General features: G+C 44.0%; 1 protein-coding gene and 1 long non-coding RNA gene across 3 annotated transcripts in view; one reads left to right on the forward strand and one right to left on the reverse strand.

Moving 5' to 3' along the window:
* The window catches only part of LOC308299483, a 711,129-nt gene that overhangs the window by 537,543 nt on the left and 153,932 nt on the right, over nucleotides 1–19,654 (forward strand). The window lies entirely within an intron of this gene.
* The window catches only part of rgs3a (regulator of G protein signaling 3a), a gene marked incomplete at its 5' end in the record, with an annotated part of 265,534 nt that overhangs the window by 205,633 nt on the left and 40,247 nt on the right, over nucleotides 1–19,654 (reverse strand). The window contains 2 exons of one of the 2 annotated variants that reach the window (XM_080742559.1): nucleotides 1,430–1,511; nucleotides 7,884–8,147. In XM_080742559.1, coding sequence (XP_080598685.1) covers nucleotides 1,430–1,511; nucleotides 7,884–8,147 — 346 coding nt within the window. Of the gene's footprint in view, nucleotides 1–1,429; nucleotides 1,512–7,883; nucleotides 8,148–19,654 lie in introns of those variants that run through there. The other variant, XM_080742558.1, reaches the window with a different exon arrangement.

Below are 19,654 nucleotides of genomic sequence, written 5' to 3' on the forward strand. Positions count from 1 at the left end.
ACTAGAATACCAGCTAAACATCAAACCTAGCATCGGCCTAAACAACATCCAAATAACATTCTTAGCATGTGTGGTCAACAAACAAATGTAAATAACAAGACATGAACCAACATACTGCATTCTACATAGCCTACAGTATCTATAAAGTTAGGCGACAAGACAAGATATTTTGTTATGCTGTATATAAATGATGGGGATATAGATTATAATGCATATCGTCGTTGTCGGGTGGAATCCTTGTATGTCCAAAACCGTTTGTTTTGTACTTATCATTTTTAAAATGATTTAAACTAGTGAAAACAGCCGATCTACAAGCACACAACGCCTCGCACTGCGAGGCGTTGTGTGCTTGTAGATCTGCTGTTTTCACTACTTTTGTGCGGCGGCCTTGTATGATGAAGCAGGGCTTTACTTTGCGAAAAAATGTACAAATGTTAAACTTGGAGATACAAGGTTTCTGCCCGACAGTGACGATATATAAAACAAAAATATACAAACACTGAGACAGTGTAGAAAGAGGAAAAATAGGCACAGATGGAAATATGCTACAGATGGGAAGATGCAGGCTGCTGAATTAATTGAGTTTGACTAAGAGGAGGAGAGTGATGCACCCTCCATATAATTTGACCCGAAACAAGAGGCAATATGGCAAACAAGTACACAGCTACAAGTAAGAAAAGGGCAAGAGTTAAGGCCTTTGCACACAGGACAGTTGCGTTTTTTTTTCATTTGCTGCATGAATAAAACGCATTGGATTTGGTGTGCAATGCTGTGTGGAATCGTCGCTGCGGATCCCAAAATGAGTCATAAAAGGAGTGATGAGTTTTTTACCGCATGCGACAAGACTCGAACTGGGTTTGATCGAGAAAAAAACGCACGGCCGCAGCCACTCGTCGCACGGCTAATTCGGATCCGGTGTGCATGAGGTCGTAGAGAATCATTGTTTTCTTTAAAAAAAAAATGAAATTGTCCATTTTATCCGTGCGGATAAACGCGCCTGTGTGCAAAGGGCTTTAGTCATCAAAACAAGTACAGTATATTGTCACAGTCGGGTTGAAACCTTGTATGTCCAAAACCGCTACTTTTCAGAAAATAGAAAAAATAACCTGTGTTGCTATGGATAATTACTGCACTAATAATAAAGTACTTATTATTTAGTTCATACTTTTCTCTGGTATTCATAAACCCCACAGACACTTAATTATTACGCTTTTATAGATCGTTTTTAGATCGGTTATCTTTGCAACTTTTGCATGAAACTGTAGTATGACGACATAGGGTATTCATTTACAAAAAAAACAAAACAAAAGTATATAAAGTTTAAATATGGAGATATATATTCTGACAATATGGCAGAACATTGTTACACATGCACACACACCAATGTGCACATAAACACATACTGTACATACAGTAGAGACAAACTTGCCTGGATCGACAGCCTGGACCCTCACAGGCGAGTCAGAACAGATGGTGAACCCATATCCATCCTTCCCTCGATGAATGGTCACCTGTAGAACACACACACCCAAACATTATAGCTTCACATCAGCCACTGTCTCATCGATCTCATAATGTCATGAACCAAATGTGCATTCCTTACAGGACAGATTAATAGGCCTAGAATTATTGAATGCTTTAACCGGTGAAAAATAGCAGATATACAAGCTCACAGCGCGGCACCGAATGCCGCGCTGCGAGCTTGTAGATCTGCTATTTTTGAAAAAGTTGTGAAGATGTGTGCAAATCTTTGAATATATGTATTTTTAAAGCGAACGTTTGTAACTCAAATTTTGCTTCTGGGTGGTCCCTGGAACTGAATGTTTTGAGATGGGGGTCCGTGGCCAAATACATATCATTTTGGGGGTCCTTTACATGAAAAGGTTTGAGAAACACTGACATAGTAGTCTCTCAAGAACAGACTAACTGAGCTCCAGTTAAGTGAAAAGGACCTTTTCTTTGACGATGGCTGGCCAGATTGCTGACATAGAAACATAGGTTTTTCAAAAAACCTTTGAAGGATTCAAAAGACATTTATAGAATCGGGTCAAAATTGTAATTTTCACGATTTTTCAAAAATAGCAGATCTACAAGCTCGCAGCGCGGCACTCGGTGCCGCGTTGTGAGCTTGTATATCTGCTATTTTTCAATAGTTAAAGCATAAAATAATGATACACAATAGTGTGTACCCGTTCTGAATGGGTTAATTTAAATTTGGAAGTGAACCACCCCCACACAAACACACACACTCGCATGCACGGGCGCAGGCACGCACACAGAGTAACAAACTCAGATAATGCTGCTGAAAGCTCTTTCACATTGTCATCAGTGAACCAAATTATTGAGGGAAATGTCATGCATGGGATGTACTGAAATTACCCAATCAAATGATTGGTTAATCGCTCTCTCTCTGTCTCACACATGCACACGCACGCACACACACACACTAAACAGTCATAAAGATAATGGTCTTTCCCTCCATTCCTCTGTCTGTGACCCAGCATGGTCAAACATTCAGAAAGTGAGCCAAAGTCAACAGAAGTCCATCCAAAACATCCCCGTTTCCATCTCGTCTGCTGACAACCAGGGGGCCCATTGGACAAACACCTAACCCACTTCTTTCCCGTTCTCACTGCATCCATCCATCGCTTGCTCTCTCTCTCTCTCTCTCTCTCTCTCTCTCTCTCTCTCTCTCTCTCTCTCTCTCTCTCTCTCTCTCTCTCTCTCTCTCTCCCTCTCTCTCTCTCTCTCTCTCACTCTCTCACTCATTTTCTCTCTTTATCAAGCAGGTCTGTCTGAAATTCCCCTACTGCCAACACAGCACAAATCCAGAGAGCCATTGTTTTAACCCTTTTTTAAATCCCCCCTCCCCCAATTCCGCCAATTCCCACTTCCCATTTCACTGTAGTCCCTTGTTGCTGCAGTGCTGTCCCCTCTGTCCCCCCCACTGGTTGGTTCATTTGGGAAGGTGATGCTGCCAGCCTGACGGAGATTCATTTCACCTGGATGGCATGATACAGTACAGGAGTCCTGAAGTCATTCCTATTACCGCTATTTTATCGGAACTCCCATAATGGCAAATCTTAGATTGAGAAAAAACTGTGTTAAAAAAATGTGTTACGGAGATTTCGTCAGGCAGGCTATGTCGTTTATTGCGACTGTCAGGTCGCAGTTACTATCAAAACCTCTGTCTGTCTGTCTGTCCGTCCGTCCGTCCGTCCGTCCGTCCGTCCGTCCGTCCGTCTCTCATTTCTCACATGGCCCTCTTCTAGCGCCGCCATGAGGCCGACACATTTTTGGACACTGCTCCTACAGATTTTGCCCAAAAATCACGCAAAGCGGTACATAGTATCTCTACAGTCATGTCATTAAAATGCATCTGTCCCATCTAGCGCCACCATCTGGACGATTTTTAAAAAACTCATCTCCCGATTTCGGGAGTCTTACTGGTTTTATTATATTTTCTTACTCTTTGGATAAATTTGTACTTTTTCACGATCAGTTAATGCTCCATATCCGTATGAGTAAAATCTCTGGGGTGGTTGGTTTGTTTATTTTTGAAACACAGTTCTTATAAGACACGATCTGAGATTCCACTATGTAAATTCCAATACAACGACGTGCAACGACGGGGATCGCCCTCCCCACCCAGCGTCCCACCCTGAAACGTGACAGTTATGGGGTTATCATTGTAGCCATAATCATGTAGCACTATTAGGGTCAAAGGATTGTGTCAAAGGTTGTGTCAAACCAGACAAAGGAACTACAGTAATAGTATACATTAATTTCTCAATAGAAGAGCAGGAAGACCGAATACAACCACCCCAATTGTATACGTTATTGTATTGTATTAAAAAGTAACTAATTTAGCTTTAAAGCCGATTAGATAAAAAAAAAAAAGTGGAACAGAGGGGGAAAGAATTTGGTATTTTGGTTTGTAATACTGTGCTGTGCAAAACCTTACAGTAAACTCTATTTCAGGGTTACGGTTGAATGCCTCCAATTTTCAATTTGATTGTCAATGTTCCTAGCTCTGGTCCATAGCCTTAGAAGGAGTTAAGGAGAACTCCTTCTAACGCTATGGACCAGAGCTAAAGATTTCCCCATGTTCAGCAATTATAACAGTAACCTCAAAGCTAAATGAACAATATAAAATGTTTCCTTTTCTAATGGTATGAACTCAAAGTGTGCTGTGTACATAAACAAATCAATCTACTGTAAAACAAGAAAAAAAAAGAAAAAAACATATACTGTATACATTTAATTTATGCATGTGTGAGAGAACTTTTCCTCTTCAGTGCCCTTTCAGACAGTTGTCCTGGAGGGGTCACAGTCATTCTGTTGGACTATCAAGGTGCAGCTCTGGTGAGCATAGGATATACTGTACTCTACATCAAGGGTCTTCAAGGTTTTCAGGCCAAGGACCCCTTAGCAGAGAGAGAGAGATGAAGCAGGTACCCCCACAACCTTTTCATAGATTCCATATAGTTTCATCGTTTGATAGCACAATCAACAGTGTTTTGGATTCATGACAATTTGTGTTCAGATATTTAACCACTTGAGCTGTCATTATCTCATAAACTTGACCTTTTACTCTGTACTTAGTCTACTCTTTTCCCCCTCTATACCAAACCTCTTAGCCAAAAATAGCTGATCTACAAGCTCACAACGACTCGCGCTGCGAGGCGTTGTGAGCTTGTAAATCTGCTATTTTTTGGCTACAGTTCTCAGAATATGGACACTAGGGTTCAAGTTGTTAATATAAAAAGGATTGGAAGATTTGGAGGACCCCCTGTAGTAACTCTGAGGACCCCCTAGGGGTCCCGGACCCCCTGTTGAAGACCCCTGCTCTACACTAACACTAGGGTTCACAAACGGTGGGTCGGGTGGACACATTTTTAAGTATTTCATAAATACATTTGAAAGAAATCTAATATATATTTTTTTTTAAAGTAGTCGTGAAAAAAGCAGATCTGCAAACTCACAAGCTGTTTCCTGGGGAAACAGGAAATTACACTTTGTGAGCTTGTGGATCTGCTATTTTCACTATTTTGGGTCCCAGGTAAACATCTATTTCTCTTCTGGGTCTTGAGCTAAAAAGGTTTGGGAAACACTGCTCTAGTCTACAGTACATGTATTGCACAGGGGAAGTCAGTGGCTTTACATCAATGGCAGACATGTGCATGCAAACTGTATGTGCATAAAGCACACATGGTGTCGGTACATGTCCATGTGTATGCAGAAGCACAAGCCTTACACATGCATTCACGTGGAAAGACTCGCCTTAAAATCCATGCTTGAGCACTGTGTGCATTCTGAATTACAGAATGCTTCAATACACGCACGCACGCACACACAAACACACCCTCACTGTACACACAATATTTTTAAGAGAACAAAGCTTTGGTGTCATATTCTATTGTCAATTCATAAAAAAGTCCTGTTCATTGCGGAGTCTTAATGAGGGCTCTAAAACAATAATGAGACAACTGAGTGCTTGGCCGCTTGACCGCCTAAACTCTTCTAATAGATCTGCTATTTTTGGCAAATGTTTGCCCTAGAATAGGGAAGCTCAGCTTCAAGTGGTTAAAGAAAACAGTTATGCTGCATAAGTTTCTTGTTCTTTCCCCTCCTCTCTGCTGCCATAACGTCCTTCTCTAGCTGTGTCAGGATAAATTATAAATGTGGCACAGTAATGTTCTTTTCCTCTCTTGAAGCACCCTTTCTTGCCAATGCCTCCATTAGTCAGTGTATATATTTTAAGCTGCTTCTTGATAGTAATGACATTCCTGATGTAGTCAAAGAGCTTGTGAAATTGCTACAGCTTTTTTGCAAATTTTGCCTGCTCAGGAAAGTACTGTAAACACTTTAAATAAAGGCTGTGTGTTCACACTTTCATTTCACTGAGGGGTTGTTCAAGCATAATCTGCATGTGACAAATAAAACCTTGCACATGCAGATTTACATTATTTAGTTTGCTGCCGCTTTTCTGCCAACTTACCACCCTGGGAATTAAGATAATATGCATGGGTAAGAAATGCATTTGTTCTGTTTTATATGTGTAAGTAATTTTGTAATTGATTCATCCATCTGTGTGATCAAAACGGGTTAGTTCTCTGAAATCTTTCAGTTCCCCACTCAGGTTAACCATTTAAGCTCTATTCTATCCTCAAGAAATGTGCAAATCGTAAACATTGCATATAAGCTTGCACAGCACAGTGTTGTAAAAAATATCGATTTATCGAAAAGTATCGATTTTGAATATAGTATCGATTTTCAATATGACTTTTCCATAGTATCGATAATATCGATACTCAGTTTTTACCTCTCTCGTTGGTTCACACCAACGTTACTTTTATGTGTATGCTTCCTACTTTGGCTTATTCCTAGTTATTTTAAAGACCTATTTGTACTTAGAATGTGAAAACATCAAAGGCAGGCCTTTAAAAAGTGCACTACCATCTACCTCAAGAAGTTCGGTATTTTTCTTTAAATAAAAATAAACATTTTTGCACTAAAATCGCTGTGGTTGCGTGGTATCAAAAATGGTAGAGTATCAAAATGTTTCAAAATATCGGATCGAAGTTAGAAATCCAGTATCGTGACAAGCCTAAGCCCGCAACAGGTTTCATCATGGCACGCGGAGAGCATGTGCGTTGGTTAACCGCCCACAGAGCTCTGTTCGCATCTCTCTACACCTTATCTCATCCTTCCTTCCCTCCTTTCATCCCTCTTTTGTCGCCACCTCCCTCCTTTGATCTCTCCTTCCCTCCATCCTCCCCTCCAGGTTTTGATCTTGGTATACCACAGACCAGTGGTTCTCAAAGTGGATTCCAGGGACTCTGTGGGTCCCTTTACGGGGGGATCTAAATTGACCCATGCAAGTCTGTAACTTTGACAGTGTACGAATGGAACCAAATGAACCCTAACGGGTTCATTTGGTTCCATTCGTACACTGTCAGAGTTAAGGGGAGACCTTGACACGGGGACGTGCTGGCCATTCGGAAAAGCGGGACAACTCCCGAGCGGCCGTTTCATTCCTGGCCGGTCCAGGCCGGCCATTAGGAAAAAAAATAATGTTTTAATGTCGGCCTTCGTTCCATTTTGGGGGCTGGGTGGCCAACAAAGTAAATCGTCACTGTCGGGCAGAAACCTTGTATCTCCAAGTTTCAAATGTGTACATTTTTGGAGCGGTGAAAGCGCTCCCAATAGACAGGTATGTCCGTGGGTATGTCCGTGGGTGGGTGGCTGGGTGGCTGGGTGGCTGGCTGGCTGGCTGGCCGTGTCCGTAGCCTGGCAATACCTTGAGTGGCCACACACAACACACTAGTTAAAGGAGGGGCGCTGTTTTGTGCAGGCCAGGCACACTCACCACTCACTCACAGGCACAGTTTACAGTTTAGGCATTTAGCAACACACACAGGGTATAGCTGCTCAGATTCACCGCTCCACTTCGAACCGAGGTTTGATTTTTTTCGTAAAGCCAAGCCCTGCTTCATCATACAAGGCCATCACACAAAAGTCAAAACAGCAGATCTACAAGCACACAACGCCTTGCGGTGCGAGGCGTTGTGTGCTTGTAGATCAGCTGTTTTCACTAGTTTAAATCATTTTTAAAATGATAAATACAAAACTAACGGTTTTGGAGATACAAGGTTTCCACCCGACAACGACGAAATATAACTCATGTAATTGGCCCACTGGCTTGTCATTTGTCATGATCTGAAATGGCAAAGTAGCAGCAGCGCTATAGAGAGAGATCTCTCTCTAGAGCGCGCAATAAGGGCCTCTCCAACTCTTTTTCCCGGGCTGAATCAGGGGCCCAGCATGTCCCTGCCTTGACATGTGAACGTTTGAGAAACGCTGCCACACAGACCACAGACCTGAGGCAGTCTACATCCGATGCAGAGTCGACACAGTCCATGGATGGTGTGCATCATGCCTCCTCCGCCGCCTCCTCCTCCTCCTCCTCCAGTGTCCAGATCTGCCGCCAGCACACACACGCTCCTACGCTGAGCCTGATCGGCTGGACGCTCCTCGCCTCCTCGACGTCCCGAGTATCTCCACAGTCTCCTGGCCACGGCCGAGTGCATGGTCCTGGGGCTCCGCTCTGCAGGCTGGGTGGACTTCAGGGTGTTGTGTATCATCTCCAAAAAAAAGCCCAAAAAGCGATGATGACAGCGAGCGAGGCGTCCAGAAAGCTTGACTGTTGTAGTTTTGGAGTGGTTCCGAAACGTGTGATTTTTTAAGGTTGCAGACAGTGCATTAGATGGGCATAGAGTATCTTACCTCAGTTGCTGGGGGGGATGGGGGAGGAGATAAACTATCCTGCACAGTATATGATCACAGAATGATGCTCCCCTTGTGGCTTATATGGTATGTGTACGATTTTCAACAAAACTTTGTCTTCAGAGCACACCGGTCAGAACTTTTTCCTTTGATGAGTCTACTGTCAGTATTTGGGTAGTGGACACCCACCTTTAAAAAGTTGACATTAATCCACCACTGAGTCATGGACCTCTTACTGCACTCTTAGGATTCTTGAAAATGTAATACACACTCCTGTGCAGTATGGTAGGTTCCTGTGATCCCATGTTACATCAACGGCTTGCTGCGTTCCTTTGACAACATCCCAGCTTTTTTGGTTTTCTTCACGTCTGACGATGATCTCCTCCTTGTGTTTATTTTTCTTCTCAGGTTTGCCGTTTCTGTGGTTTCCTCTTCCCCCCTCCCAGCCTGCGTTACGTTACAGTACAGTATATTCCACAAAGATACAGTCCGGAGTATCTTTTCTGTTGACCGCGGCAGTGACACTGTGGCCACGACACACAATATCAGCTGTGTGTGTGTGAGAGAGAGAGAAAGAGAGAGAGAGCTGTGTGTGACTGTGTGAAAGTGTGTCGACTGTGTCGGCGTCACGGAGGCGAGACTGGTGCTGGGTCGGCCTGTTCGGGCCACACTGCCGTTCCTGGCAGGGGCGCTCATGGGAACTGCTTCACAGCAGAAGAATGGGAGGAAGTGCCCCCTCCACCACCCCTGCACTGCACAGACACACACATGCACACACAAGTACACAAATACACGTGCACGCGCCTTTCACGCACACACGTACACACACTCGCTCATACACCTCATCGGGGGAAGTTTTGTGCAGCTGCCCTGGATTAATCCGGTTTGCTTCCCAAGTTTACAGTACACACTACAGGCAGAGAAAGAGGTGCGATGGTTCGTTGAGAGTGAAAGTGACGCCTGTCTCAATGCTGTACATGTGGGTAAAGTGACAAGGGTATGATTGAGGGGGTGATAAGATTGTAAATAAGGTATGAATGAGTGGTTAAGTTATAAGGATATGCAAATCCTGATTTAATTGTTTGAGAATCACAAGTAGAAAGAAGAGTAAAACTTCCACAGACATGTTTGATTAGTATCGTAGCAACGTTTTAACCACTTTAAGCCTTATTTATTGTCGTGTAATACGACGGTGTCGCAATGGCTGCCCTACAAGCTCTCCTTGTGAGGTTGCCAGGTTGAAATTGTTCACACCCATAAACAGAACAGTGATGAGGTGTGGCCAAATGTATAAAACATTCAATATGTTGTAAAGCATGATTACCAGCCTGATTTTCACATACAGAACATGCACCCACACACAGCCAGATTCACATACTGTAGAGCAGTGGGTCTCAAGCAGCGACCCCCAAAATAATCATATTTTAACTGGAGACCCCCCCCACGCGAGTTTAGAAACTCTACGCTTTCTAAGGGAAGGAGCGCTCGTTTTCTACAGCGTCGGCAGTTATTGTCCACGACATTGCAAGCGGCGCGAAGGCCAGCGGTCCTTGGTCCTGCTCTTCGCCCCCGAGCGCCGCAGGCGCGAGTGGCCGCGAAGAGCGGGCCAGGGCCGCGCGGCCGGCGGAGCGCCGCGCGAGTTACGAAGCCGTGGTGAATGCAATCGTTCTATTTATGCCCAGGCCGTAAGGCCTGGGCAAGCGCACGATAAACGCCATGATAATTGGGTTTTGGTGCACCTCGCGCGGTCCAAGTTACTACAATGGAGCGCTCCCTACCTCCGGTTCAGCCAATCACAAGCTTCAAAAATGAGTGCGGGGCGTGGTTTCCCTTAGCAAGCGTAGAGTCTCTAAACTCGCCCCCCCCACCCCCCCCCACCCATTACATTTTGTATTTAACATAGTTCTATTGTGAAAATAGCAGATCTACATGCTCACAACGGCTCGCGTTGCGAGTCGTTGTGAGCATGTAGATCGGCTATTTTCACAATTTCTGCCTCTAATATTTGACAATTTGGCCAATGTTTAATTTGTCATTCTAGAGGTATTAAAAAGTCCTTAAATTTACACATTAGAAATGTGCAGATACCCTTTATACACTATAACTTTATGTTGTTGTATGTTTACTGTTGAGAGAGAAACCATTGTTGCACATTAAGTTAATCATCTGGGGACCCCCACCCACAGGTTGAGAACCACTGCTGTAGAGTAGACACACAAACTGACACCAGCACACGCACACGCAGACGTACACACGTACACACACACACACACACACACACACACACACACACACACACACACACACACACACACACACACACACACACACACACACACACACACACACACACACACACACCCCTCACTCATATACCTCACACCTCATCAGCTCCTGTCCAGCCCCGCTCCCATTCGCCCCTGGTCTCCGTCCAGACATTATGCTCTTATGTTTGTTATGTTTTGGCCTTCCATACTTCCTGTGCTTTTCCTTTCATTTTGCACTCCGTGATGGAAACTCTCAGGTCTGGTGAGATCGGACAAACATCCCCTCCACTTCCAGTTCCAGGCACATAACACTTATATTTTTTGTTTTGGTTTTCGTTATCTCTATATAGCTGGGAAATAGGTGGTGATTTATCAGAATTAACAACAAATAACCTCCACGTCACTGTGGGAAAAAGCCAATTAAAGTCAATGAATCTCTCTCTCTTCCTTTAGTGGTCTAAATAGCACACTGGTTCTCAATGTGGGGTCCGAGGACCGCCAAGGGTCCTTGGGGGCATTCCAGGCCATCCCTAGCTAAATGGCTGATTAACGAATGGATTTGGTTCCTTTTGTACACTCTCAGACTTAATTTCACACAAATGATTTTACTGTGTAGATTGGGGCAGGGACGTGCTGGGCCCCTGATTCAGCCCGGGAAAAAGAGTTGGAGAGGCCCTCATTGCGCGCTATAGAGAGAGATCTCTCTCTCTCTATAGCGCTGCTGCTACTCAAAGATTTGCCATTTCAGATCATGACAAGTGACAAGCCAGTGGGCCAATTATTGTACATGAGTTATATTTCGTCGTTGTCGGGTGGAAACCTTATATGTCCAAAACCGTTTGTTTTGTATTCATCATTTAAAAAATGATTTAAACTAGTGAAAACAGCTGTTTTCACTACTTTTGTGCAACGGCCTTGTATGATGAAGCAGGGCTTTGCTTTGCGAAAAAATGTATACATTTGAAACTTGGAGATACAATGTTTCTGTCCGACAGTGACGATTTACTTTGTTGGCCACCCAGCCCAAAATGTAACGAAGGCTGACATTTTATTTAATTTTTTTTCCTAATGGCCGGCCTGGACAAGCCGGGAATGAACCGGCCGTTCGGGAGTTGTCCCACTTTTCCCAATGGCCAGCACGTCCCTGGATTGGGGTGCCAAAGGTTAAAAGAATAGTGTCTGTGAAATTATAACAAATTGAGAAGCACTGGTCTAGCACAGGGTTCCCCAATAGGCGGCCCGCGGGCCATTTGCGGCCCGCGGGGGGCTACTGTCTGGCCCACACCAACCCCAGTAATAATGGTGGTATAAGAGCAGCAACAACACTAGTATATCGTCACTGTTGGGTGGAAACCTCGTATCTCAAAATGTGTACGTTCTTTCACAAAGTAAAGCCCTGCTTCAGCATACGAGGCCGTCGCACAAAAGTAGTGAAAACAGCTGATCTACAAGCACACAACGCCTCGCACCGCGAGGCGTTGTGTGATAAATGCGAAAACAAACTGTTTTGGACATACAAGATTTTCACCCGACAACGACGATATCTGAACTGTCACTGGAGTAGCGGGAACACCACCGTCGCCCCCTGCAATGTTGTGGCCCTCGGCTGCGTACCCTAGACATAATTCGGCCCTTGGGGAAAACTAATCGGGGAACCCTGGCCTAGCACATGGATTGCACAGCCAGAAAAAGAAATGAGCGACAGAGAAGGAGAAGGGTTGAAATGAACTATATAATGCACTAGTCGCTACAACGCTTGTGCAAATAATAAAGAAATCCCCAGTCTTAGAATCTCTTCATGCCAACAGTAATGACAGCTCTTCCCTGTTTGCCTTTTCAAAGGGGGGAAGGTTACCCGTCAAGCACACAATAAAGCATGAGAGGCCTTTTTCTCTCTTTCTCACTGCTCTGTTCACTTCTAAATAGGCAGAAGGACAGATTAGACGGAGGGGAGAGAAAGAGAGGGAAAGGCATGTCTTGGGGAGAGGAGAGAAAAGAGGGGAACTGAAAAACTTGTCTTGGAGCCAGGCGATGCCAAACTGGTCTTTAGGAGTGTGGGACCACTCTACCCCAAACAAGAAAGACTGTCTGTCTGTCTGTCTCACTCACTCGCTCCCTCTCTCCCTCTCTCTCCCTCTTTCTGTTTTTCTCTCTTTGACCTGAATAAACAGTTATCAAAGGCGCAGGCATCTTCCGAGCCAGTGAACATACAGGATTAGGGCTAAGGCCAAATGCAGGACCTGTAGGTAAGGCTGCACTGGGTATGAACATCAAAGTGTCAAAGGAATATAATTAATACTCAGGATTTTACTGTATAATGATACTGGTAAAGACTCAGAGAACACTGGATTTACAGTATATGATGTAATACTGTATAGACGTTTTGTCTAGGGGGAGGCCTTGCACAATTAATTGACCTAATTCCAGGCTTGATACTTGGTAATGGTCTTAATTGAGGCCAGAGTTAGTCATGTTCCTGGTTTGGCACAGGGCTATACCGATATGGCAACAGCGACATTTTGGCCGACTTACATGTACATTTTGTAGGTAAACAATTATTCCATTGTTACATAATTGGTAAGCAGGTGCCAAGCAATGTGCCAATCAAAACAGGTTCACAACAACTACAATGATGCAATTTCCAATTGCAAGTGTGGTTGCTGTGATGTGAATTTCGCAAATGAATTTCGTCTTACTGATGGATGTAACATCTTTTCTTTTTCTGCTTATCGGTAGATGTTAAAGCACTGGAGTAAAATATCTGAGGTTCTGGAATATTCAAGGACTCATGCCAGTGCTATGAAACAAATGGTAAAACCCCATTGGTAATGCACCAAAAATGCAGTAGCTGATGTACAAGCTCACAATGCGTTACAGCCACGACACAGAGTTGTGAGCTTGCAGTAGGGCTGTCACGATTATGACATTTACATTGAGATTTATTGTCACTCAAATAATTGCGATTAACGATTTAATTGTGTTTTTGTCGTTGACAATTACATTTCTGTTTGGCTTTTAGGTTTTGAAGTGGCACATGGTAGATACCAGTATGACACATAACCTAAATATACAAAGACATTAATGACATATTTGACAACTTTATATTTAAAAAATAACATTGATAGTGGAAATAGCCGATCTACAAGCAATTAGATTAGACGATTATGTAATAATTGTGACAGCCCTAGCTTGCAGGTCTGCTATTTTTGGCATGCGACACCGGCGTGCGGCAAAGTATATAAATCAGGCTCTAGTAGACAGGAGAACATGCACCCCAGGTTGATTTATGAGATGCTGCTATAGTGGAAATGTACATTAAAAAGGAGAAACCGCACACTCAGCAAGTGGCAACCGGCAACTCTAGAAACTTTTACCAACATTTCAGCAATGTGGCCGTTCTCTGGGTCATCAATAAACAAACAAACATAAAACACATGTTGAGAACCTATTTTTATTTTTTTACTTAATGAATTGCCTTTCAAACTGATAAATAATGTTGTTCCTGTCTGAAAAGTGGGTCCACACACTGGGCCCCATTTTCGTCCATGCCTAAACTTCTTTGCCTTTTCTTTTTACTATTTTGAAATAATGTTTTAAATAGAAAACAGGGATGTGCTGGCCATAACTCCGAACGGCCGGTTCATTCCCAGCTGGTCCAGGCCGGCCATTAGGAAAAAATAAAAAATAAAATGTCGGCCTTCGTTCCATTTTGGGGCCTGGGCGGCCAACAAAGTAAATTGTCACTGTCGGGCAGAAACCTTGTATCTCCAAGTTTCAAATTTGTACATTTTGAAGCCCTGCTTCATATACAAGGCCGTCGCACAAAAGTAGTGAAAACAGCAGATCTACAAGCACACAACGCCTCAAACGCCTCGCGGTGCGAGGCGTTGTGTGCTTGTAGATCGGCTGTTTTCACTAGTTTAAAGCTATACTGTGTAAGTTGCTAAACTAGTGGTCAGTCGCGGTATTGCTTTTTCCGTCAGTTTTTCGCCTGTTTTTCGCCCAGAGTCACCGCGGACCACCGCCGCGGACCACCGGAGCGGCGCCGCAAACCACCGCAACCGATACGAATCCATGGAGTGGTAGAACGTAATTTTCTGAGCAGGATTTGGGGAATAAGAGGTTAAGAATCCTTCACCATCGTAAACACTGGTTGCTGAGGGAAGCTACTTCCTGAAGAGTCGGTTATTGGCCGGTAGTGTATCATGTGTGTATGATCTGCGATGTGATTGGCCAACGTATACACAACGTATACAGATGATGCAGATTACGTCATTTTGCCGGTAAATCCCGCCCCTGTCACTGCTAAGAAGAAAACATATAAAGAGAAGGCTTCAGAAGCTGAGGTGTTCTAAAACTTTAGCGATTTAACAGTTAGGACAATTTTAAGATTTGTTTTATAAAAAAAGTTACATGGTATAACTTTAAATCATTTTTAAAATGATAAATACAAAACAAACTGTTTTGGACATACAAGGTTTCCACCCGACAACAACGAAATATAACTCATGTAATTGGCCCACTGGCTTGTCACTTGTCATGATCTGAAATGGCAAATCTTTGAGTAGCAGCAGCGCTATAGAGAGATCTCTCTATAGTGCGCAATGAGGGCCTCTACAACTCTTTTTCCCGGGCTGAATCAGGGGCCCAGCACGTCCCTGGACGAAAATATAGCTGACTGAGTCCAAGCAGGGAGCAAAGGATCAGCTGCAGTCTTCTCAGACACTTCAATGCAAAGTCCAGGATTTTCATTTAAAGAGATTTAACCCAATCAAAAACTAACCAAAAAACAACATTGTATCAGTGTTATTATTGCCTGGTGTGGCGTTTTGACTGTTTTTGTAATTTGGAAAAGTATATGAAAAACACATCATTTCCATGTTATTTTTGAGCGGTGGTACACCGTCTTGTTAGCGTGAGCGTGTGTGTGTGTGTGTAGGTTAGGCTACTATGCATGTGGGTTAATATGGGTGTAGGTAGCCTGCAATACCACTGGTGACCAAGGGGCACTGTTGTGTCACACACACACACACACACACACACACACACGCACAAGCACACACACGCACGCACACACACACACACACATGCACACACGCGCGCACAGTCGCACACACACACCCACACACATACACAACCCTGAAATGAACTGCTACACACAAAGTAGGGATGGCCAAATGGAGATTTTTTCTTAACCGATAACCGAAAGGCCTTATCAGTTAATTAACCGTTAACCGTTAAGGAAATGTGTTCAAAAATGCGTTAAGGAAATGTGTTCAAAAATGCGCTATTTTAGCGATTTAAAAAAGGAAAATACACCCGTTTTTCCCCATAATAAAGTGCCATATTTACACATTACAAACAATAAAACTAGGAGAAACAAGAATACAAATGTTTTCTAAAATAAATGTGTTTTTGCAAAGAAACGGTGGCATTGAAATGATCAGTCTGTAATGTGATGCGCTTTCGCCTGGCACGTGCGCACATACAGCAAAGGGGGCTGGAGCCCTTAACTTTTATCAACAGAATTGTCCACCAAAATGCCATTCAGCCCATGCCTCTCTAACATTCTGTGCACTCCCTGGCTATCGCCTAACAAAACAGCCTCAGCGAGATGCTCGTATGTAGAGCAATAACTTTCAATCGTATGACTTTTGGAATGGTTGAATCGGCTAAACGTGATGTCCATTTCATTCATTTTCTTCTCTCTCGTCCGTGTTTTGTGTGTGCTGATGCAGCGATCATTGAATTTGCGACTCTGAGCTCAGCTTTGTTATTTTCGCATATCCTACTCTGTAACCAAGACGACTTTAGCGTTCCTCACGTCATCAACATGTAACATTAGAAAGTTGTGTTTTAAGCTCTTCTTAAACGGGATTCAATGTGACGGGGTCTGTTTTGTAAAATCCAATCGACGACGGAGCATTTGTTGAACAAGTCAGCGTGTACGACTCGCGTCGCAGACTCGCAGTTGCGTGAATGAATGGATGTTACACAGACATTTGTGTCCCAGAAATGTGTGACCACAGCGCGTATAGTTGCATGGTTGTCATTGGTTGATGACTTGATGTTGCGTCGATATTGGTGTACGGGGCTTTTGGTGTGACACATGGGTTGATTTCCTTTTTCTTTTCTTTTTTATCGGTCAAAATTGACCGTTAGTGCTTACCGGTAACCAATTTCTTATCGGTTTAACGGTAACGGTTAGCCGTTGGCCATCCCTAACACAAAGCCATTCACACACACGCACCACCGCTCACTTCAAACTTGGTTTGATTTTTTATAACCATCAAGGGCAATTCACAATAAGCACAATTACATTTACAGTATAACTATGATTATAACTATAACTATGATATTGTTCACCACTGTTTTCATCGTAGTTGTGGTGTGGGCGCTGCCTTGAGTTAGTAGCGACCTTAAGCAACGCTACGGCAACGGCAGATGACAACGATAACCGGAAATGATCCGCGCTCGATAGATAAACCTGCCGTCCCTTCCCACGTAGCGCCTACTCCGTCTGCTGCGTGTACGCGTCGCCATGGGAACTAACACGTTCAGTGAAAGGGGTGGGAACCTAGCCTGCTTCCAGACCAGAGACCCCGCCCACTCTCAGAGTGGACTCTTTCTCTGGTCTGGAGCTTAGTACATGAATCGGTTTTTATTTTCGGCTGTCCAATGAGCGCGCGGGGTGGGGGTGGGGGTGGGGTGGGTCTAACGAATATCCAATCCGCGCAGCAGTTGAAACGATTCAAACGAAGTTCACACACACACACACGCACGAGCGCACTGATTTCACCAAGCTGTTTAATGTTGATTACAAGTTTCTGGTCGCAGTTCTGTGTGGAAGCAGTCACTGGCACAGACAGAGACACACACACACACACTCCCCGACGGTGCATCGCGTCCACCGTGCGTCTCGATCACCGTGCGTCGCGATCACTCGCGCACGGACACGCGCGTGCACGCTCGCAAAAAGGTCCCCCGTAAATCGCTCAGAATGGAGCACAGTTTCAGACTAAAGCGTGAGCTGAGTCTGAAATCAGGCTAGTGGGAACCCGTCACCACCGAGGCTTTGCTTAACCATTTTGACCGCTACGGCGATTACGTCACAGCAGCCGTAGTCCGCCTGGCGTTGCCGTCCTGAAAATCATCAAGCTTAAAGTCGCTAGTATCTTTTTACAATATCGTTATAGTGCTTGCCTGGTGTGGACATAAGTGATACAGAGGGGAGGATGGTGTGGCTTTGCTATAATTTGTGATTTGTGACGCCAGATATTTTTTTAAGTATGGTAATAGAAGTGAAAATGACAAGTTGCAAAGGACGTTTACGGGTGAAGAAATAAAGAAAGATGTACCCTCGGCTATTTCTGCAAGGCATCGTTTCCTTTTCTAAGCCGGCAGTGCGTGTCAGGTACAAGTCTCGCCAATGTGTGAAGAGACCTGGTGCACTCAAAAAGTCCTGAAACTGTGTAAACTATTAAACGTATTCATCTGAAAAGCCATTTGCAGGAGGTATGAATTGGGTTGAGCAGGTTGAAAGTGGGCACTGGAGGATACCCCAGAGCAGGGGTCTTCAACAGGGGGTCCGGGACCCCTAGGAGGTCCTCAGAGTTACTACAGGGGGTCCTCCAAATCTTTGTGTGAGTGTCCATATTCTGAGAACTTTAGCCAAAAATAGCAGATCGACAAGCTCACAACGCCTCGCGCTGCGAGGCGTTGTGAGCTTGTAGATCTGCTATTTTTGGCAAAGAGGTTTGGTGTAGGTGATGTGACACGTCATACAACGAAGTATAAATCTGGCTTAAGTGGTTTACGCTTAATTGACTTTGTCGCATGACCGTGGCGACAAAAAAAAACAACTGGTGCTCATTTTCATTGAGCCACACGGTTGATTGACGAAGGATAAATTAGTCATTAGTCTGTGGATCTTTGTTCGCTCCGTTAACTCTCTCCCCCGAGACCCCACACAACACGACCAATCAGCGACCAGCCTCATTCACCTTAACGATAAAAGGGAAAGAGAAGAGAGACAGCGAGAGAAAGGTGAGAGATGGGGGCCATTCACAAAATGTCTGTTAAAAGAACCTCATTCCTTCATTCTCTAAATAACTTCAAACAACAGTTCCTTGTCAACAGGGATTATTTGTAACCTCACTACAAACACCCAATGTTGTTGACTTGATTGAAGACTTTATTTAGAGGTTTGCATAGGAAAAGGTACCGGTACATGACAGTACCCTTCACTGGTACAAGGTCAACTATAAACACCACAAGAAAGCCTTTGGCTTGTTTCAATCGGGGTCCTTTTTTTAAACTAATATAACACTGAATGACAGACAAATAAAACACTGCACTATGCAGAAAATATCGTAAAAACAGCTGTAAAACAAAATAAGAAATACATGGTATTGACAGTAGAAAATAGACACTTGATGATACTACATTAAATGAAATGAAATTGTAATTCACAAGCATATATTGTGTCCATTATATCTACCATCTACCTGCTCCACAGAGCCTACAGCCCGACACACACACACACACACACCCACACACACACACACACACACACACACACACACACACACACACACACACACACACACACACACACACACACACACACACACACACACACACCATGATGATAAGAGTCATGTTCTTTTGACTTCTCCAGCACCTTCAACACCATCAGCCACCCTGGCTAGCTGAGAAGCTCTCGGCGATGCAGGTGGGCCTAGATTTCGAACTAGGTCAGCGACTCCAGTGCTCCCATGGAGACCTTCCTGTTCACCCTCGAGAGCTCTGATTTATGCTTCACCTTGGGGGCATGCCACCCACAGAAGTTCTTCACTTCTGTCTCTCCACTGTCAGCCACATAGGGGTGGGCGATATGGAAAAATACAATATCACGATATTTTCCCAAGCTGTATCACGATACACGATTTTATCACGATTACTTTTCACGTTGGTTTTTATGTTATTTTTCAAGTTACTTAACAAAAACTAGACACTCTGGGTTCCTTTTGGGAGGTCTAAATTGAACAATTTACAAGTATGTAAGTATGTCCAAATGGACCCATAAGGGTCCATGG

Source organism: Nannobrachium achirus (assembly GCF_963921795.1).
Source record: "Nannobrachium achirus genome assembly, chromosome: 15".
NCBI classification, from domain to species: Eukaryota; Metazoa; Chordata; class Actinopteri; order Myctophiformes; family Myctophidae; genus Nannobrachium; species Nannobrachium achirus.